This window comes from Martes martes (assembly GCF_963455335.1).
Source record: "Martes martes genome assembly, chromosome: 2".
In the NCBI taxonomy this organism is placed as follows: Eukaryota; Metazoa; Chordata; class Mammalia; order Carnivora; family Mustelidae; genus Martes; species Martes martes.
The window spans coordinates 35,305,287-35,328,734 of NC_137889.1; the positions used below are offsets into that span (position 1 = coordinate 35,305,287).

The 23,448-nt window shown below is 35.2% G+C and overlaps 1 protein-coding gene across 1 annotated transcript in view; it reads left to right on the top strand.

The window, feature by feature from the left end:
- Positions 1-23,448, top strand: part of LOC308338240 (A disintegrin and metallopeptidase domain 3-like) — a gene marked incomplete at both ends in the record, with an annotated part of 111,004 nt that overhangs the window by 29,550 nt on the left and 58,006 nt on the right. Inside the window, 3 exons of the mRNA XM_080796290.1 lie at positions 11,194-11,270; positions 11,751-11,928; positions 22,319-22,384. Coding sequence (XP_080652416.1) covers positions 11,194-11,270; positions 11,751-11,928; positions 22,319-22,384 — 321 coding nt within the window. The remainder of the gene's footprint in view (positions 1-11,193; positions 11,271-11,750; positions 11,929-22,318; positions 22,385-23,448) is intronic.

Below are 23,448 nucleotides of genomic sequence, written 5' to 3' on the forward strand. Positions count from 1 at the left end.
CTGGGGAATTCTACCAAACTTTCAAAGAAGAAATAATACCGATTCTCCTGAAGCTTTTTCAAAAAATTGAAGCAGAAGGAAAACTTCCAGACTCTTTTTATGAAGCCAGCATTACCCTGATCCCCAAATGAGGCAAAGACCACACTAAAAAGGAGAAGTTCAGACCAATATCACTGATGAATATGGATGCTAAGATTCTCAACAAGATCCTAGCAAACAGGATCCAACAGCACATTAAAAAGATTATCCACCATGACCAGGTGGGATTCATCCCTGGGTTACAAGGATGGTTCAACATTCACAAATCAATCAATGTGATAGAACAAATCAATAAGAGAAGAGAGAAGAACCACATGGTCCTCTCAATTGATGCAGAAAAAGCATTTGACAAAATCCAGCATCCGTTCCTGATTAAAATGCTTCAAAGTATAGGGATAGAGGGAACATTCCTGAACTTCATAAAATCTATCTATGAAAAATCTACAGCAAATATCATTCTCAATGGGGAAAAGTTCACAGCCTTCCCTCTGAGATCAGGAACATGACAAGGATGCCCACTCTCACCACTCTTGTTCAACATAGTATTAGAAGTCCTAGCAACAGCAATCAGACAACAAAGAGAAAAAGTATTCAGATTGACAATGAAGAAGTCAAACTCTCTCTCTTCGCAGATGACAGGATACTTTATATGGAAAACCCAAAAGACTCCACCCCCAAACTACTAAAACTCATACAGGAATTCAGCAATGTGGATACAAAATCAATGCACAGAAATCATTGCTTTCTTATACACTAGCAATGAAAATACAGAGAGAGTAATGAGAGAATCGATTCTATTTACTATAGCACCAAGAACCATAAGATACCTGGGAATAAACCTAATCAAAGAGGTAAAGGGTCTGTACTCGAGGAACTACAGAACACTCATGAAAGAAATTGAAGAAGACACAAAAAGATGGAAGACCATTCCATGCGAATGGATCAGAAGAATAAACATTGTTAAAATGTCTATACCGCCCAGAGCAATCTATACTTTTAATGCCATTCCGATCAAAATTCCATGGACATTTTTCAAAGAGCTGGAGCAAACAATCCTAAAATTTGTATGGAATCAGAAGAGACCCTGAATTGCTAAGGAAATATTGAAAAAGAAAAACAAACCTGAGGGCATTACGTTGCCTGATTTCAAGCTTTACTACAAAGCTGTGATCACCAAAACAGCATGGTACTGGCACAAAAACAGACACATAGACCAGTGGAACAGAGTAGAGAGCCTAGATATGGACCCTCAACTCTATGGTCAAAAAATCTTCGACAAAACAGGAAAAAATATCCAGTGGAAAAAAAGTCTCTTCAGTAACTGGTGCTGGGAAAATTGGACAGTTATGTGTAGAAGAATGAAACTCGACCATTCTCTTACACCATACACAAAGATAAACTCGAAATGGGTAAAAGACCTCAATGTGAGCCAGGAATCCATCAGAATCCTAGAGGAGAACATAGGCAGTAACCTCTTTGATATCAGCCACAGCAACTTCTTTCAAGATATGTCTCTAAAGGCAAAGGAAACAAAAGTGAAAATGAATTTTTGGGACTTCATCAAGATCAAAAGCTTCTGCACAGCAAAGGAAACAGTCAACAAAACAAAGAGGCAGCCCACAGAATGGGAGAAGATATTCACAAATGGCACTACAGACAAAGGGCTGATATCCAAGATCTACAAAGAGCTCCTCAAACTCAACACACATAAAACAGATAAACAGGTCAAAAAATGGGCAGAAGACATAAACAGACACTTCTCCAAAGAAGATATACAAATGGCTAACAGACACATGAAAAAATGTTCATCATCATTAGCCATCAGGGACATTCGAATCAAAACCACACTGAGATACCACCTTACACCAGTTAGAATGACCAAAATCAACAAGACAGTAAACAACAGTGTTGGAGAGGTTGTGGAGAAAGGGGAAACCTCTTACACTGTCGGTGGGAATGCAACTTGGTGCAGCCACTTTGGGAAACAGTTTGGAGATTCCTTAAGAAATTAAAGATAGAACTTCCCTATGGCCCTGCAATTGCACTAGTGGGTATTTGCCCCAAAGATACAGATGGAGTGACAAGAAGGACTGTCTGTACCCCAATGTTCATAGCAGCAATGGCCACAGTCGACAAACTGTGACAAGAAACAAGATGCCCTTCAATGGACGAATGGATAAAGAGGATATGGTCCATATATACTATGGAGTATTATGCCTACATCGGAAAGGATGAATACCCAACCTTTGTATCAACATGGGCGAGACTAGAAGAGATTATGCTGAGTGAAATAATTCAGGCAGAGAGAGTCAATTATCATATGATTTCGCTTATTTGTGGAGCATAAGGAATTACATGGAGGACATGGGGAGATGGAAAGAAGTGAGTTGGGGGAATTTGGAGGGGGAGTTGAACCATGAGAGACTGTGGACTCTGAGAAACAAACTGAAGGTTTCAGAGGTGGGGGGGGGGTGGGAGGTTGGGTGAGCCTGGTAGTGGGTATTAAGGAGGGCATGTATTGCATGGAGCAATGGGTGTGGTGCATAAACAATTCTGGAACACTGAAAAGAAATAAAAAAAAATTAAGAGAAAGTAAAAGCCCTAATTTTTCTTTTTTATGAATAGTTTTGGGTTGACAGCAAAATTAAGAGGAAGGTACAGACATTTTTAAATATCCCCTGGACCCACATGTTCATAGCCTCTGCTGTTAGTGACATCCCCAGCCACAGTGGTATATTTATTACAATTAGTTGCATGATCATGTCACAATTACCCAGAGTCCACAGTTTAAATTATGGTTTAACTTTGGTTTTGCACATTTCATGGGTTTGCGCAAACATATGACATGTGTCACCATTGTAACATCATACAGAATAGTTTCACTGCCCTCAACATCCTCTGTGCTCCACCTATTCAACCTTCTGTCCTTTCCTCACCCTGAGAACTACTCATCTTTTTACTGTCTCCATAGTTTTGCCTTTTCCTGAATCTCATGTAGTTGGAATCATACCATAACAAGCCTTTCAGATTGGCTTCTTTCACATGATAATGTGCATTTAATATTCCTCCATATATTATCATGGCTTGATAGTTCATTATTATTAGGACTGAAGCATAATCCATTGTTTGGATGTACCACAGTTTATTAATCCATTCATCTACTGAAGGATGTCTGTATTGCTTCTGAGTTTTGACAATTATAAATAAAGCTGCTAGAAGCCAGGTTTGCAGGTTTTATGTGAATCTAACTTTTCAGCTCTTTTGGGTAAATAAAAGGAGCAAGATTGCTGGATCATATGTTGAGTGTGTTTATCTTTGTAAGTAGCTCTCCAAATTCTTTTCAAAATGACTCTGCCATCTTGCATTCCTACTAGCAATGGATGAGAGTTTTTGTTGCTCCATACACTTGCCAGGACTTGTGGTTATCAGTTCTTCAGATTTTGGACAATTTAATAATTGTATAATAATCGTATAGTGTTATTTATTTTTAAAGATTTTATTTATTTGACAGAGAGAGAGACACAACAAAAGAGGGAACACAAGCAGGGGAAGTGGGAGAGGGAGAAGTAGGCTTCCTGCTGAGCAGGGAGCCCAACGTGGGGCTCCATCCCAGGACCCTGGGATTATGACCTGAGCCGAAGGCAGACGCTTAACTATTGAGCCACCCAGGCACGCCTGCATAGTGGTATTTCATTGATGTTTTAATTTTTTAAAATTTAAATTAAAATTTGTTTAGCCTTATGATGTATAATTTACAAATAAAATTGTGTGTATCTAAAATGTACAAATATGGTTCACATACATACACTTTGTGCGTGTGTGTTTGTGTGTGTGGTGAAAACACTTAAGATTTACTCTCAGTAAATTATATAACACAGTATTATTAACTGTAGCTACCATACCATACATTAGATCCCCAGAGCTTATTCATCCTGTAACTGAAGGCTTATACCCTTTGACTAGCATTTCTCCATTTTCCCAATCCCCACCACTGGGTAACCACCATTCTACTCTGTTTTGATGAGTTCAACTTTCTGTTTTTAGATTCCACACATTAAATACAGAATACAAATAACATTTGTATTCTGGCTAATTACACTTAGTACAATGTCCTCTGGGTCCATCCATGGTGTTGCAAATGGCAAGATTTCTTTCTCTCTCAGAGGTGAATAATATTCATATATATCACATTTTCTATACCCATTAATCCATCCTTGAACACTCAAATTGTTTCCATATATTGAGTATTGTGAATAATCCTGCAATGAATATATGAGTTCAGATATCTCTTTGAGAAACTGTTTTCCTTTCTTCTGTATATATATCCAGAAGTGGGATTGCTGAATCATTTTAGTTCTATTTTTAATTTTTTGAGGGATCTCCGCATTGTTTTCCATAATGACTATACTCATTTACATTCTTAAAACTGACCATGTACAATGGTTCCCTTTTCTTCACATCCATGCCAATACTTGTTATCTCTTGTCTTTTTGATAAAAAGGCATCCTATTGAAGTGACACTTCATTGTGAATTTGATTTGTATTTCCTGATAATTAGTGATGTTGAGTATCTATCTGTTGGCCATTTATGTGTCTTCTTTGGAAAATATCTTTTCGGGTCCTTTGCTCATTTTGTATTTGTATTATTTGTTTTTCTGCTATTGAATTATATATGTTTCTCTTATCTTTTGGTTAACCCCTTATCAAATAAGTGGTTCGCACATATTTCTCCTGTTACATAGATTGCCTTTTTGATATGTTGATTGTTTCCTTTGCTGTGCAGAAGCTTTTTAGTTTGATGCTGTTCCACTTAAAATTTTTTGCTTTTGGTTTCAAATCCTCAATCCAAAAAATGATTGCCAAGACCTACATCAAGGAGGTTTTTCCTATGTTTCTTCTAGTTTTATGGTTTCACATCTTATGTTTAAGTCTTTACTCCATTTCAAGTTAATTTTTGCAAGTGGTGTTATTTTGCTTGTGGATATTTAGTTTTTTTCACACCATTTATTAAAGAGACTATCTTTCCCCATTATGTATTTTTGGCACCCCTGTGAAAGATTATTTGATGTTATACGTGTTGGTGTGTGTCTTGGCTCTTAATTCTGTTCTATTGTTCTATCTGCTGGCTTTTTTTTTTTTTTTTAAGATTTTATTTATTTTTTTGACAGACAGAGAGCACAAGTAGGCAGAGAGGCAGGCAGAGAGAGATGAGGAAGCAGGCTCCCTGCTGAGCAGGGAGCCCGATGTGGGGCTCGATCCCAGGACTCTGGGATCATGACCTGAGCCGAAGGCAGAGGCTTTAACCCAGTGAGCCACCCAGGCGCCCCTCTATCTGCTGGCTTTTAAGCCGATATCATACTTTCCTAATTATTATCAATTTGTCTTAGAGTTTGAAATCAGGAATTGTGATACCTCAGCTTTCTCCAGATTGCTTTGGCTATTTGGGGTCTTATGTAGCTCCATAAGAATTTTGAGATTTTTTTCCTCGTTCTGTGAAAAATGCCAGTGAATTAGGGGTTTCACTGGATTTGTAGATTGCTTTAGGTAACATGGACACTTAATAATATTAATTTTTCCAATCTGTGAATGCAGGATATCTTACTATTTTGTTTTCATCAATTTCTTTCATCATTGTATTATAGCGTTTAATGTATAGGTCTTTTCACCTCCCTGGTTAAATTTATTCTTCTTTTATTCTTTTGGCTGCTGTTGTAAATGGGATTTCTTTTCTAATTTCTCAGATAGTTACTGTATAGAATCATAACTGATTTTTATATGTTTATTTTATTTCCTAAAACATTACTGATTTTACTGATTTTTCTTTTTTAACCTGTTGCTGTGATTGCTTACATTACTTCATTTTTGAATGTTGAACCAGCTTTGAGATAAATCCAAGTTATTTGTGATTTATAATTCTTTTTATTCATTGTTGGATTTGATGTGCTAATTTTGTTGAGGATTTGTGCATATATATTCATGAGAGATATTGGTCTGAACTCTTCTTCTAATATTTTTGTCTCATTTTGGTATTAGGATAATCCTATCCCCAGAGAATAGGTTAGGACATATTCCCTCTGGGTCTATACTCTGAAGGAGTGTGAAAGGATTGGCATAATTTCTTCCTTAAATGTTTGGAAGAATTCAACAATGAACCCATCTGATCATTGTGCTTTCTATTTTGGAAGATTATTAATTTTTTATTTGATTTCTCTAATATAGACTCATTCAGATTGTATATTTCTTTTTAAAAAATATTTTATTTATTTATTTGACAGAGAGAAAGAGAGGGAGAGGGAAGGAGAACACATAGGGAAAGTGAGAGGGAGCAGACTCCTTGCTGAGCAGAGAGCTTGATGTAGGACTCCATCCCAGGACCCTGGGATCATGACCTGAGCCAAAGGCGGAGGCTTAACTGACTGACCCATCCAGTCACCCCACATTGTGTATTTCATCTTGTATGAAGGATGACAACTTGGTCCATTTCTTTCTTTCTTTTTTTTTTTTTTAAAGATTTTATTTATGTATTTGACAGACAGAGATCACAAGTAGGCAGAGAGAGAGAGGAGGAAAACAGGCTTCCTGCTGAGCAGAGAGCCCGATGTGGGGCTTGATCCCAAGACCCTGGAATCATGACCTGAGCTGAAGGCAGAGGCTTTAACCCACTGAGCCACCCAGTTGTCCCAAATTGGTCCATTTCATCTACATTTTCAAATCTGTGGGTGTGGAGTTGTTCATCATATTCTTTTATTGTCTTTTTAATATTTATGGGAACTGTAGTTATGCCAACTTTTTAATTCTGGTATTAGTAATTAGTGTTCTTATTTTTACTTAGTTTCCTGGCTAAAGACATGTTGATTTTATTGATATTTTCAAAGAATCAGCTTTTGGTTTCATTCATTTTCCTGTTTTCAGTGTCATTGGTTTCTACACTAATTCTTATAATTCTTTTTCTTCAGTTTACTTTGTATTTAATTTGTTCTTCTTTTTTTAGTTATGTAAGGTGGAGACTTAGAGTGTTGATTTTAGGTATTTCTTCTTTTTTAATATATATTAAATGCTATAAACCTCCCCCTAAGCACTATTTTTGCTGCATCTCACAAATTTTGAAAAGCTGTATTTTATTTCCATTAGTTAAAAATATTTTAAAATCACTTTTGAGATTTCTTTTTTGATCTATGTTTCCTTTAGAAGCATGTCTTTAATCTCATGTGTTTTGGATTTTCCAGCTATCTTCTCATTATTGATTTATGGTTTAATTCCACAGTGGTCTGAGAGCAGACATTGTATGATTTCTATTCTTTGAAGTTTGTTAAGGTTTTTTTATGACTCAGAATGTCTGTCTTGGTGAATGTTCCATATGGACTTGAGAAAAATATGTATTCTGCTATTGGTGGATGAGGTAGTCTGTAGCTGTCAGTTATATCCAGTTGATTGATAATGTTGCTGAGTTCAACTGTGTCCACTTTAAAGTAACACTAGAGCATATCACAGGTAGTGTGAGCCCTTTGCAATAAAAACTAATCCAGGTTTTTCCCTTCCATCCCTTCTATCATTGCTGCTTATATATAAACAAATACATATATGTGAAATATGATGTATAATTTCACATATATATAAATATGAGTACATATAAGCATATATAAACACATATAAATATATAAACACATATAAATATGTAATACAATTTCTCATTTATATGTGAAATATGTAACATAAAATGTATATCTTTTACATATGGTATCTGCATAAGCATATGTAGTTAAATACATTGTTGCTATTATTTTGAACAATTATTATATCAGTTAAACATAAGAAAAATAAAAGTTCTTATTTTACTGTCATATTCCTTATGGAGATTCAAGTTTCTGACTTATATCATTTTCCTTTTCTATACAGAATTTTTTCATATGTTCAATATGATTCAATATTTGTATATGTTGTGAAATGATCACCACAGTCTAGTTAGCATCCCTCACCATACAGTTACTGAATTTTAAGATATATTCTCTTAGCAACTTTCAAATATGCAATGTAGTACTATTAACTGTAGTTTCTGTGTTGTATATTACATCCCATTACTTATTATTTTATAGTTAGAAGTTTGTGAGAGTTATTTTTAATTCTCCAGATAGTAAATCATTTAAGTTTATTTCAATAAGTTCACTTTCTGGAGATTTATCTTGTTTCTTTGTTTAAAACATCTTTTCTTGATTCTTCATTTTACTTGACTCACTGTTTTGTTGTTGGCTCATAGTCAAAGCAGTCAGTTCTCCCAATCTTCACCAACTGGCCTTGTGCAGAAATGGATTCCCCAGATCAGCCTTGCCATTGATTTTGGGGGCTTCTACTAACTTTTTATCTCTTCAGGGAGAAGCAGATACCTATTTTTTTTTTTCCTGCTTTCTCTGTGCTAGACAGGAGGGAGGATCAATAGTATCTACCATTCTAAGCTGCTGCCCCTGGTCTCTTTCAGGCAATTAGATTCTGCCAGATCTGTCAGTGCTCCAGGATTCATGAGACAGATGCTAATTCTTTGGGCAGTTTTAGAGGCACTACACGCATGGATCAACTTTTTCCTTTTCCAGTGACAAGCAGAAAGCTAGGGTTTTTCATTCACTTACTCCATGCTGAGTTGTGGGGGTTGCAAATCAATGATTTGTACTAGACCAAATCAATACCTCTATTTTACTTGGGTGGCTAAGACTGTGCTGAACTTATCGGGACTCAGGTGATAGACTCATGATACAGATACTAGTTTTTGGGTAGCCCTCTCAGAACAGTTGGGGCAATTGACATATCAACAAACACCTTTCCTTCCCTGGTCAAGCTGGCAAGCTGGGAGCCAGGGAGTCTGTTTGTGATTATATGGCAGTGCTCTGGGTAGTGTCCCTGATGAAAAGTACACCAAATCTTCTTATTGGCTTTGGTGAGTTTGATTTTGCATTCTCCTAGGGTGCATTTTTCAAGTAATTTCTGATTAATCATAAAAGGAATTTGTTCATGAATTATTACTGAATTGGTAAATTAGTTCCATGATGGAGGGCCCAGGGCTTCTTACTCCATTCTTTCTGACCAGAAATTCAGTCTTTCTTTCTTTCTCCCCCCTCCCCTTTTTTAAAAAGATTTTTATTTATTTGAGAGAAGAGAGAGAGAGCACATGAGCTGGGTGGGGGATTGGCAGTGGGAGAGGGTGAAGCAGACTTCCCGTCCTGCTAGCCTGATCCCAGGACCCCAAGATCATGACCTGAGCTGACTGAATGAGCCACCTAGGCACCCCTCAGCCTTTGTTTCCTTAAGTACTTTTCAACTCCACATTCTTTGTTATCTTTCTTGGATTCTGATATATATTTTATATCTGGTATTGTTCCATAGTTTATTGAGGTTCTATGTCTTTTATTAACTCATTTTTCTCTGTTTTATATATTGAGTAAATTCTACTTATCTGACCTCAAGTTCACTGATTCTATGGCTTGTCATCTCCAGTCTACTTTTGAGCCCATCCAGAGGTTTGTTTTATGTATATATAGTTTTTAGTTCTAATACTTTGTCTTTTATGGCTTTTATTTCTATTCTGTCATTTGTTTCAAGATAATTTGTAATTGTGCTCTGAAGCAATTTTCCATGGCTGCTTTAAAATCTTTCTCTAATATTTCCAGCATGTGGCTTATCTCAATATTGGCATCAGTTGGTTGTCTTTTCTCATTTTTATTATGATTTTTTTGGTTCTTGGTATAGTTGGTGATGTTTACTTGTACCCTTGATCTTTAAATCTTATGTTTTTGAAGAAGTCACCCAGTTTAAGTTTAGATTTAGTGTGGTGTGTTGTTCCAATGACAATGTAGCTTTCTTATAACTTTTTTTTTTAAAGATTTTATTTATTTATTTGACAGACAGATCACAAGTAGGCAGAGAGGCAGGCAGAGAGAGGGGGAAGCAGGCTCCCTGCTGAGCAGAGAGCCCGATGTGGGGCTCGATCCCGGGACCCTGAGATCATGATCTGAGCTGAAGGCAGAGGCCCAACCCACTGAGCCACCCAGGCGCCCCTCTTATAACTTTTAATGTTATTCTGTTTAGCTTTGTTCTTCTGGCTCTACTGGACTTCGGCTATTGCAGCCTGTGGTGGTAAGAGATACTTGGGCCACCTTGTCCTGCTAGGTGGGATCAGATGATGAAGGATCAGTGAGATGGACATTTCTTCTGGCTATACTCTAGCCACTGGATGTCAGTGTGCCTCTCACTCTATTTTTGCTAGTTCCCTTTCAGTAAGGAAATTTACTATCTGGAGATGATGAAAATAATATTTATCACAGCTAATATTGTATAATATTAACATAGAAAGAAATTCATAGGAAAGAATGTGATGAAGCTAAAGTTTTCATAGGGCAGCATTAGTAAAGGAACAGGGCTGACTGTAGATATCACTAGACTTTTAAGGAAAGAGAAAGGAATATTTACTGAAAACGATTATTAGGGGAGAACCTGGGAATATTAATGCTGTGGAAAAAAAACCCTGGGGAGGAGAGCTTGAACTAAGGTTGATCAACTTGGTGACATACTAAAGAGAAAAAAAATGAAGACATTTCAGTTAAGATACTTTGGGGTAACTTGAAAAAAAAAACAAGTGAAATGTTTACATTTGAAGTCAAATTAATGCTGTGAATTAAATCAAGTTAGTAGTTATAAAAAAAAAAAAAAAAAAAAGTTAGTAGTTATAAACTGTACATTTAAGAAATGTGACTGAGAGAGAAAAGATACAGATAAGGAAGTTGTTTGTCAAATATTTAAATATTTAAAATATTTAAAATTAAAGCAGGAATTATTTGGGAAAGGATAGTAGTCATGACTATTCTTAGGCAAAAATGTTTAAGAGGAAGAGATTGTAGATAATGGAATATCTGGTAGATAATTATGGTAATGGTAATGGTTAAATCTAAATGCTTAATGATATATAAGAAATAAGGATAAACCAAAAAGTTTATTTACAAATCATTCATGCACTTTTTGTGATGAGCACCAGGTGTTGAATGGAAATGTTGAATGACTGTGTTGTGCACCTGAAGCTAATATTATACTGTGTGCTTAACTAACTGGAATTTAAATAAAAACTTAAAACCCAAATAACTCATGAGTGTATCTTTGTATACTCCTGTTTAGGGCCATTGTCTTTATCAAGGATACGCTGCAGAGGTTCCAAAATCAGTTGTGACACTTAGCACCTGTTCTGGACTCAGGTAATAGTGTGTTGTAGAGATGTACATGATCGAAAATCTTGTGTGACCCTTTAATTTTTAGAAACATCTTGAAGGATAGAGCGAAGACAAAGAAAATAGAGACTTTGATTGTGTTTCTTCTCATATACTTTCCTTTTCTCCTCCTTACTTTATCATTTTTCCTATTCTCTTTGTCTCCATCCTAGGCTGGAAGTCATAAAAGTTATGCAGGAAAATCTTCCACTAGTATGAAGAATATTCACATGTCTTAGCCACACTAGCACCACAATGACTTCTAAGTCCCATAATAGAGAGAAGAAGCCATAAAATTGTGTTTCAAAGTTTACCCAAGTAAGAAGAAATGATTCTTAGATACTAGGCCTCAAAGACCACTGTTAAATTCCTATAAAATGTTTTTTATTTGATGTTGATTTACATTTCTCAGCAGGTAGTCTATATTAATTATCTTTTAATTTCTTTTTTATGTGTTTAAATACATAGGGGATTATTGCTGTTACAGAATGTCAGTTATGGCATTGAGCCATTGGAATCTGCAGCTGCATATGAGCATATGCTTTATCAAATAAAGAATAATAAAATTAATTATTCCTCTGTACAAGAAAATTATCCTATGACCAAACAGGTAGATCAGTCCTACAGGATTCTTGTGAAATTAGAAGTAAGTAACCACTTCTATGTTATCTTCACTTGTGTTATCTTCAATAAATTTATTCACATTGGAATTGTTACATTTGGAAAACAAATTTAAATGATATTGATTATATTAAAAACTTCTATTGCAATATATTTATGTTAAATATATTTTTATGTTTAGTAATATGGTATATAGAAAATATAATAGATATAAACACATAATTAAAAATAAAAATTCTCACATTTTCCTAATTGCAAGTATGTTGATGCATATAGACATATTTACACTGTTTTTGAATTAACATTCTACTATTATAACATTACAGAAGTTCTTGTGGCTAAAACTTGGGCTAGTAACATAACTTTTCTGTGTGTAATTTTCTTATTTCTAAAAAAATAAAAATACCTAATATACAGTTATTTCAGAGATTAACTACATTTATAAATGGAAATTACCTAGCATAGTATGTAGACAAATAAAAAAGTGATCAGTAGAAAACAGTTATCATTTGCTTACCATATTTTCTAATGTTGTAGAACAAAGTAATTGGAAGTCATTATGGATGGAAAGTTTAGGTACAAAACAAAATGTAATAATGAAGTAAATAGAAACAAAAATTTCAGAACCAGAGAGGAACCCAGGGATATCATTGCAGGAATGGAGATAAGTCAGTATTTGTCAATTTTATATCTTTCATGAAGTAACTTGAAACTTGCTTTTCATCCTGAATTTGATAAGCTTAGATCTACAGGTTTAGTTAAGCATGTAATCACATGCTTATAACAGGCATGAATAAAGAGAATGATTATCTTCAATACATCAGATTTTTTAAAAGAACAGAAAAAAATAACAAAGACATATTTTAGGCATATTTTTACATTCATGAAATTAAACACAAAGAAACTTATAAACAGAGTGAACATTATATTCAGAGTTGAAAAGTAGAACAGAAACCAAACAAAATACAATAAAGGGCTTATCTACTGAAAGCATATTAAACACATGCATTTATCCCTCTTGTCCTTTTAAAAACCCACTAAATGAAAGGGGATTTTTAAAATGACATAAACATACAAACAGAACAAGAGAGGAGAAAAACAATGGACATTAAATATCAGATAGCTGATTTAGCCCCCCAAAAGCAGAATCCTAAACTGATAATGTTAGAAGTTAGTTGGACAATTAGGTAGTCAGGGCGAGGGTCCCCAACAAGAAAACAGGGAGCCAGGACAGCTAAGGCAAAACTGGGCTACCAGCCTGTTTTATAGTTTAGACAAGTCTGCAATAGTATCCCTTTTTATACTTCTGTAAAAGTGACTTTTGCAAGACATCCTGAGATGCAAAAATGGACCATAAAACATTGGTCCCTATCACAATCTGAGGCAGTTAAGACATAAGTCTCCAGATGTCAGCCCAAAAAGACCATCAGCATGTAAACATTAACCTGATAGGTAGACAGGTGCATGATAGAAACCCTGATTGGCATGACTTAGCAGCCAAAACTTACTCAGTTTTGGCTGCATAAGGGCGCACACTCTGTTTACTTAAAATAGTTCTTTCTGCAAGAGAGCTTATAGGAACCCCTTGATTTGAACGCCAAAATGGCAACGCTTTTGAGTCCCCTCCCTCTTTGGGAGCTTTGTACTATTGCTCAATAAACTTTGCTTTGCTCCCCACCACTCTTTGGTCTACCTCTCCATTCTTTGAAGTGGTGTGACCAAGAATCCCAGGCACCAAAGGCAAAGAGATCATGAAATAGTAATTGGAATAGGCTATGGGAAACTTGACATGTACTGCAGTACTATTCAAGTGTTTCTAAATTGCAATAGGATGGGATTTTAAAGGTGGGCTTAAGATAATTGGTTGAAATAAGTTGTGTATGTAGCAATCCTGTTTTCCTGTGCTAATGAATTGTTTCTGTTGTAGACTGAAGGTCATTGAAGGCTGTTTTCTTTGGGGAGTCTGTGAAATGGGGACGCCAGTAACAGATGTGCTATTGTATTTCCCAATAGAAGGGGAATACCATATTGAAACTAGTGTGTTTAATTTAAACTTGGCACGTTGGATCCTGGGAACCAGGCTTACACATTCTAAGAAGTGCATTGAAAGACCCCTCTTCAGGAAGGAATTAAACCAGCCAAAAGAATAAAAACTATTCATGCTGACAGCCTTTTCCCAATCAACAACCCAGACACATTGTTTTCTCTGAAGACAATAGCCTGTAAACTCCATATATGGTCATAGAGATGTTGAAATAAGCTGTTAAATATTCAGTTGCTAATATGAGGGGGCACTAGACATATGTTGAAACAATTTAATATGGAAGATAGAGACATGAAAAAAATCAAGTTTTTTTTTAAAGTTTGAGATGCCAAAGAATACAGAGGGTGAAGAAAACAAAATGGCAATATCCTCCGAGGAGTAAGAGAAAATATTTCATCCACAAATTTAAGAATAAGGTGCTATTTAAAAAATAACACTCAACAGATAAGTAATAGTTCTAGAAATTTAAAAGTATGATAATAAAAATGGAAAAAAAGAAAATAGGAAGTTCATAAGATAAAATTCCAGAAATCACACAAAAAGTAAAATACAATGACAAATGATGGAAGTTTGAGAGATAAGAAATTTAAATTAAAATAAGAGTTCAGGTAATACAGTAGGGGTTCTCAGTATGAGTAAACAGGAAATTGAATTGAATAAATCACAAAATAATCCAAGAAAAATTCTCAGAATTATTTAAGGTGAGTTTCTGAATGGATACTTTAAAAATCTGGTTTCTTATATATGGTCAAGGTACAGAATAGCATGGAATTTCCCAGCAGCAATACTGGAATTTGAAAGGCAATACCACAATTACTTAAAGTAAGGCAAAGTAATTTCCAGTCTATAATTCTGTACAAAGCCAGAACTACATAACTGAGATTTTTAAGTTTTTATAATCTCTTTTCTTCCTAACGTAAAATGTTCTTGCCCCCTTTAAATAAAACAAACAACAACTGAACAGGAAAAAAAGAGTCTTTACTTTCATCCTGATTGAAGATAGTATCCAGATGCAATCACAACCAGATTCCCAAACAATAGTTGCTTGACCAACAAAATCTGTGAACTTTCAACCAAATGAAAAGATGGAAGAACTGTATAAGCGCTGTCCTCAATCTGTATTTTTCATGAGAATCTCTATTAGGTCAAATCCCATCAGATGTTGAAGCAAACAATTTCAACTGTCAGTGACTTAGGAGGTTTATGTCTTGCTCATGAAAATACCAGAGTGGATGAAACTCTCCTGGTTGATTCCCCTACTGGCTCTGACTGGGGGACTGTAAGAGTCCCCCACTAGATTATTTGAATTTAGTTAGAATAAGAGGAAAAACGTGTGTGCATCCCCACCTCAATATAGTTGAGCCTGGATAGGTGTCTCACTGACATCTCTTGTCTTGGAGAAGGGAAAAAACATTCTTAGATAATTGACCATTTCTTACAATAAAACAGAAGTGTAATAAAAGTCACTAATCCCCCTCTATTGTTCAAGAATGGTTTGACTTGAAAGAACTATATATATATTCTAAAATAATAGTAATTAGGAAAGAATAAATATGGAGTATATGAAATACAAATGTAAAATATAAGAAGATCACAAAATCCAAAGTGAATGAAAAACTTGTATATATTCATGTACTACCTCATAGTTGCCGTATATTGTTTGAAGAGCTTTACATATATCCTGTCTTTCCAGTTTTTTTTTTTTTAAATAATTCTAAAAGTTAGTATGTTTGTCCCCCTTTTCAGATTAGGAAACAGATTTAGGGAATTTAAATTATTATCCTGGGGTGCCTGGGTGGCTCAGTTGGTAAGGTGTCTGCCTTCAGCTTGGGTCATGATCCCAAGGTCCAGGGATTGAGCCCCACATTGGGCTCCCTGCTCACTGGGGAGCCAGCTTCTTCCCCTCCCTCTGCCTGCTGCTCTTCCTGCTGTGCTGCCTCTCTTCTCTCTCTTTCTCTCTCTCTGTGTTAAATGAATGGATAAAATCTTTAAAACAAACAAAGAAATAATTATCTTGGGAAATTCTCTGTTAAGGTGTAACATTAAAACTCAAGCCCAGGGGGCACCTGGGTGGTTCAGTGGGTTAACCCTCTGCCTTCAGCTCAGGTCATTATCTCAGGGTCTTGGGATCAAGCGCCCTGTTGGGCTCTCAGCTCAGCAGGGAGCCTGTTTCCCCTCTCTCTTCCTGCTTGTGATTTCTCTCTGTCAAATAAGTAAATAAAATCTTAAAAACAACAACAACAACAACAACAACAAGCTCAAGCCCAGGTAATATGATCCCAGGAGATATGTTCTGTAACAGTCCAATGGTCTACCTTTATGTGGTCTGATAAAAGATCCTTGGAAGAGCTCAGGAAATAAATGTAGGGGAAAAATGAAGCCATTTTAAAAATAAAAGCCATTGATAAGACGCCTAATGAATAATAGAATAGACACTGTGGTAAACCCCAATATGTGATATTATAGTCAGATTTGAGAATAGAGAGCAATTATATAAGAAAAACAGTGGTAGAGAAAAACCTAAGAATGTGTGATGGTGAATTTTATGTGTCAACTTGGCTGGGACATATTGCTCAGATGATCAAATTTTGTGGGTGTTTCTGTGAGGCTGTCTTTGAACAAGATTAACATCTAAATCAATGGACTTTGAATAAAACAGAAATGTTATCCAATCAGTTGACGTCCTAAATAGAATGAAAGGATGGACCTTCCCACAGAGTTGTCCAGCCAACAGCCTTCAGACTGGAAGTGCAGCATAAGCTCTCTCTGGGTTTCCAGCCCACTGGCCCACTCTGCAGGTTTTGGACTTGCCAGCCTCTATAATTATGTGAGCCAATTTCTTATAATAAATATAATTATAACAAATTATAATAAATGTTCTATTTTTCTGGGGAATTCTGACTAATGGAGTATGAAAAGATTGCTAAGAGAAATTTAAGATAATTAAAATTGCCATTCATGAAAAAAATAGCACCCAAAATATTATTAAAGAATAAAACTTTTGAAGAAAAATGTCCTGAATTTGAAAATTTTCTCAAGAAACCCTGGTAAAAACTGGCAACACCAAGATATAATGTGGTTAATATGCTGGATTTCATAACTAATGAATAATTCTATAGAAATCTTGGCATCAAGTAAAGTCAACCTTAAAGGTGGAAAAACTCAGACTGGCTTTAGTCTTTGCCAAAACGAAGTGCTTATAAGATAGTCAAGAATGTCTGTCTAGGGGATGTAGAAAATGGCTTCTTTAGGGGGTATATAATATAATTACATTTTTTTTTTTTTTACCTAGTCCAGTTGCCATTATGGTATAAAAACATTATTTCCTTTTCAAGGATTCTGACTATGGGATTTTGAGACATTACTACTTAAATCAGTACAAGAAAAGAGGAATTAAATAAAATCGCTCAACATGTTTATGTAGAAAACCATAAGACCTAATCAGTAGTACCAGAAATTTCATTTGACAAAATTCAATACCCATTTGTGATAAAAACTAGGAATAAGAAACTTCATTGATCTAATTAAGAAAATCTATGAGTATCTGCAGCTAACATAATGAATATAAATGACTGAATGTTTTGCCCTTGTTATGGACTGAATGCTGTGTTCCCAAATTCATATGTTAAAACGCTAACCTCCAGTAGAATAACATAGGGAGGTCTTTGAAAAAATAATTAGGGTTAAATTAGGTCATTTGTGAAAATAGGGCCCTCATGATGGAATTAATGCTTTTACTAAACAAAGGAAAAGACACAGATCTCTCTCTCTGCTTTGTTGTGTGAGCATACCAAAGGAAGATAGCCATTTGCAAACTAGGAAGAGTGCTCTCACCAGACACCACATCTGCTGATGCCTTCATCTTGAACTTCCCAGCCTCCAGAAGTATGAGAAATAAGTGTTCGTTATTTAAACCACTTAGTCTCTGGTATATTTGTTATAGCCTGAACTGACTAAAAGAGACCCTAAATTAGGAATGATTCAAGGCTCTCTGCCCTCACTATTTCCAGTCAATGTTTTACTAGAGTCTATGGGTAATACAATAGGAAAAAGAATAATAATAAATGACATACATTTTTTTTTAAGTTTTGCTTTCTTTTTTTTTTTTTTTTTAAAGATTTTATTTATTTATTTGACAGACAGATCACAAGTAGGCAGAGAGGCAGGCAGAGAGAGAGGAGGAAGCAGGCTCCCCGCTGAGCAGAGAGCCTGATGCGGGGCTTGATCCCAGGACCCCCATGACCTGAGCCGAAGGCAGAGGCTTTAAACCACTGAGCCATCCAGGTGCCCCTGGCATACATTTTTTAAAGGAAAGATATAATCTTATGTTTTTAGTAACCCAACTCTGTGTGTAGATCATAAGGAAGATCTTCCAAAGCTATCAGGACTTTAACAGTGTCTAGAAAAGTCACAGGAAACAAAGATATTGACATTGTTAAGATGTTCATTTCCCCCAGTTAATCTGTAGATTCAGTGTAATCCCAACTTTGATAATTCCAGGAAACATGTTCATAGATACTGGTTCTAAAATTCATAAGGAAATGTAAAGATCTTAGAATAGTCAAACATTTTTAAAAAGAACAAAATGGAGAGCTTACGTTACTTTTTTTTTTTAAAGGTCAGATAGTATGTATTTCAGGTTTGTGAGGTAGTTACAGCTACATCACTCTAGCTTTGTAGCATGAAAGCAGCATCAACAATATATAAACAAATGGGTGTGGCTTTGTTCCAGTAAGGTATTATTTACAAAACAGGTGGCCATATCGTGAGTCATTGTTTGTTGACCTCTGCTCTAGATATATATACTGTGTTATTGGTCTAAGTATAGACATATAGATCAGTGGAACAGAATAGATCAGAAGTAGACCCACACGCTATCGGTTGATTGATTTTCCATAAAGGTGCTAGGGACTTTAAAAGGTTAAAGGATGATCTCTTCAATAAATGTTGCCAGAAGACTGGACATCTGTAGGGAATAAAATGAATCTTGACCCTTATTCACAAAACTGTATTAGAGTGTAGACTTAAATGTCAAAGCTAAACATAAAATTTCTAGTAGGGAACTTAGGAGAAACCAAAATAATGAGCCATAAACATGTAAAAGCTGTTCCACATTAATCATCAGGGAATTGCAGATTAAAACCTCAGTAAGATATCAGCACCGACCAACAAGAATGGAAACAGTAGAAAAGACAATACCAAATATAGGCAAAAATGCAGAGCAGTTGGCACTCTTATTAATTCTTGGCAACAATGCAGAACAATCAAACTATTTTAGAAAGCAATCTGGTACTTTTGTATTACTTTACACACCCACAATTAGCATATGATTCAGGTATTCTAAATATTTCCCAAGAACAATGAGTATTAACTCCACAAAGATCTGTACATGGATACTCATAGCAGCTTTGTTTGTGACAGCTAAGATGTCTAAATAATCCAAAATATCATTATCAACAGAAAAAAAGCTGAAATAAAACAAAAGCATTTATTGGAATCTCAGAATTATAATTCAGTGAGCACAGATTTCCGTAGCAACCCAACTGTATCCCACTAGGGAACAAAAGAGGGTTTTATTTTAAAGACAAAAGGGGATGCTTGCATATTTTTTTTTTTTTACAAAGATTTTGATAGTTGTTGGCAGAAAAGTAAACAAGGCTAAACATAATTGATTCGTAAGGCTGTCATTAAAACAAAAATTTGTTACTATAGCAAGTCACAGATAAGTTTGCGCAGAGTCCTAGGAATATTAAAGTTGGGCCCTATTCACAAGTTCATGATTCTACCCAGTGATGATGTGCATATGGCCTAACTCCTTAATGGCCTCCCAGATCCATTTTAAAACCCTTTGACAAAAGTGACCCCACTTTATTCCACCTTTCACATCATTGACAGCTAAATGCATAAACAAAATTTGGTATATTTCTAAAATGACATGCTACTTAGCAGTAAAAACTAATATATTACTAATAATCACAACAACATGGGGGAATGCTGAGTACAAAATGTCAGGTATAAAAGAGTACACACTATATGATTCCAGTTATATAAAACTCTGAAATAGATTATTCTAAGCTATGGTGAGAGAAAGCAGATCCTTGGTTGCCTTCAGCCATGTAGGCAATGGACTTGGAAGAGCAAGATAGAAATTATCTCTCTCACACTTAAGGAAATTGTCACATGGGTATTCACATTAGTACCAATTCATATAACTGCATTTTTTAATTGTGTTATATTAGTCACCATACAGTACATTAGTTTTTGATACAGTGTTCCATGATTCATTGTTTGCGTATAACACCCAGTGCTCCATGCAATCCATGCCCTCCTTATGACACTTGAAAATGACAGGTTCACCCATCCCCCCACCACCTTCCCTTCTAAAACCCTCCATTTGTTTCCAAGAGTCCATAGTCTCTCATGGTTCATCTCCCACTCCGATTTCTCCCCCTTCATTTTTCCCTTCTCCTAATGTCCTCCATTCTATTCTTTATGTTCCACAAATAAGTGAAACCATTTGATAATTGACTTTCTCTATTTGACTTATTTCACTTAACATAATCTCCTCCAATCCCATCCAGGTTGATGCAAAAGTTGGGTGTTCATCCTTTCTTATGGCTGAGTAATATTCCATTGTGTATATGGAACACATCTTTTTTTTTTTTTTTAAAGATTTTATTTATTTATTTGACAGAGAGCACAAGTAGGCAGAGAGGCAGGCAGAGAGAGGAAGGGAAGCAGGCTTCCCACTGAGCAGAGAGCCCAATGTGGGAACAGCCTGATGTGGGGCTCGATCCCAGAACTCTGGGATCATGACCCGAGCTGAAGGCAGAGGCTTTAACCCACTGAGCCACCCAGGCACCCCGGAACACATCTTCTTTATCCATTCATCTGTTGAAGGGCATCTTCGCTCTTTCCACAGTTTGGCTATTGTGAACATTGCTGCTATGAACATATGGCTCTTCTTTTCACTACATCTTTATCTTTGGGGTAAATACCCAGTAGTCCAATTGCAGGGTCATAGAGTAGATCTATTTTTAACTTTTTGAGGAAACTTCACACTGTTTTCCGTAGTGCCTATACCAACTTACATTCCCACCAACAGTATAAGAGAGTTTCCCTTTCTCCCCAACCTCTCCAACATTTGTTGTTTTTTGCCTTGTCAATTTTTGCCATTCAAACTGGTGTAAGGTTGTATCTTAGTGTGGTTTTTGATTTGAATTTCCCTGATCGTTAATGATGATGAAAATTTTTTCATGTGTCTGATAGTCATTTGCATGTCTTCTTTGGCTAAGTGTCTGCTCATGTCTTCTGCCCATTTTTTGACTTGATTATCTGTGTTTTGGGTGTTGAGTTTGAGAAGTTCTTTATAGATCTTAGATATCAGCCCTTTATCTGTAGTGTCATTTGCAAGTATCTTCTCCCATTCTGTGGGTTGCGTTTTTGTTTCGTTGACTGTTTCCTTTGCTATGCAGAAGGCTTTTTATCTTGATGAAGTCCCAAAAGTTCATTTTCGCTTTTGTTTCCCTTCCCTTTGGACATGTGTCTTGAAAGAATTTGCTGTGGCTGATGTCAAAGAGGTTACTGCCTATGTTCTCCTCTAGGATTTTGATGGGTTCTGGTCTCACATTGAGGTCTTTCATCCATTTAGAGTTTATCTTTGTGTATGGTGTAAAAGAATTGTCAAGTTTCATTCTTCTATGTATAGCTGTCTTTCGCAGCACCAGTTATTGAATATATATAATATTGAAGAGACTATCTTTCTTCCATTGGATATTTTTTTCCTACTTTGTTGAAGATTAGTTGACCCTAGAGTTGAGAGTCCATATCTGGGCTCTCTACTCTGTTCCATTGGTCTATGGATCTGTTTTTGTGCCAGTACCATGCTGTCTTGGTGATCACAGCTTTGTAACATATACCTGTATTTTTTAAATGGATGCATTCCGTTTGGTGTAAGCCACAAGTTAATACAGACTTAAAATAATGAGAAAAAAGAGGCAACATTTGGAGGACAGTTGATGAAAGTTTATTTAGGTTGGGGGAGGGTCTTGGAAGGTTTTGAGAGGAAGAAACATGGGTTCTCCTTCTAGTAACTTTTTGAGGATTCTAATTATCAGGAATATAAGTAAAATATTCTGATATTTTTCCTAAAACTTGTATTTGGAATCTGCTTATTTATTCAGTGTGCATTCATTCTCTTATTATTATCTATATCCTGATGAATCTGTGTCTGTTTTTCTACGTATCTATACTTTTCTTTGGGATGTATGCATATATGTATATATACATATATATGTATATAATCTTGATTATTACAAACATATAAAAATTTTTTAAATGTTTTATTTAACTCATGCTCTCTCTTTCACAGGAAAAGTCAGATGCTGCACTATTGAAAAGAGTTCTGAAAATACAAATTGTTATGGATAAAGCCTTGGTATGTATTATTGATATATGTCATCATATATTTCTTTTGTGTTTAAGTTCAAAGGGAATATGAAAAAGAAACTTGTCTTCTTTGCAATGTAGATATTTCACACTGTTCATAATATGTATCTCAGGATAGCAAGACAGAAGAAAAATGTCGGTTGCTTTTACATTGACATGCAGGGGCCAATATTTATGGTATTGATTTCCAAATCAGTATAGAATTCTGGCAATAATGTATAACTCTGTATGTATGCAAGGATCTACTACACTATAATCTATTAGATTAAAATTAGCTATAGATATTTTTGATTCACTCCATATCATGGTGAACTCTTTTCCTTAAATTGATTTCCATTTTAAAACAAGCTATTTTGTTTATTACTCAATTAGAGATCCTTGTTGTTAAATATTATCTTTTATGAGATTATCTTATGCTGTATAATTGCTTGAGTTCTCTAGTGGAAGTTCTATATTTCAAATATGTGATTTATTCATGGGAATATCCATTTAGTTATGGAAATTCTTGTTTATATAGTCAGTGAGCAGTCATATGAGCAGCAAGTTAAAAAACCAGATTTGCCTGTTATCACTGATATTTTTATGTAACGTGTCTCAATGAGTGCCATAATGTCATGATTTTGTTCATAAAAGGAAATATTTTTAAAAAAATAAAAGGAAATATTTAGATCTTTAAATAACTAAAAAAATCATTAACAGTAAAAAATAGACAGACAAAAATAATAAAGAAAAAAACGCACATAGTTTTATAATCAGGATAAATTTTATGCAGACATGTCCTGTTTTTAATGTATACATGTATATATTCATATACCTTTGTTTTATATATGCTATTTTGTAAGTTATCTTATAATGTTTTCCCACATATTAATGGAATATATTATTTCAATTTAATTTTGAAGTTCACATAGTGTCCAATTAATATATTTAATATAACTTAATTTACTAACTAATTTTCTAGCTATCTGTGTTACTTTCTAGTCTTTGTTGCTCTTGGTCTCCCCTTCCCCCCTGAAAGAGTCCCCCTTAGTATCTCTTGCAGGGCTAGTTTAG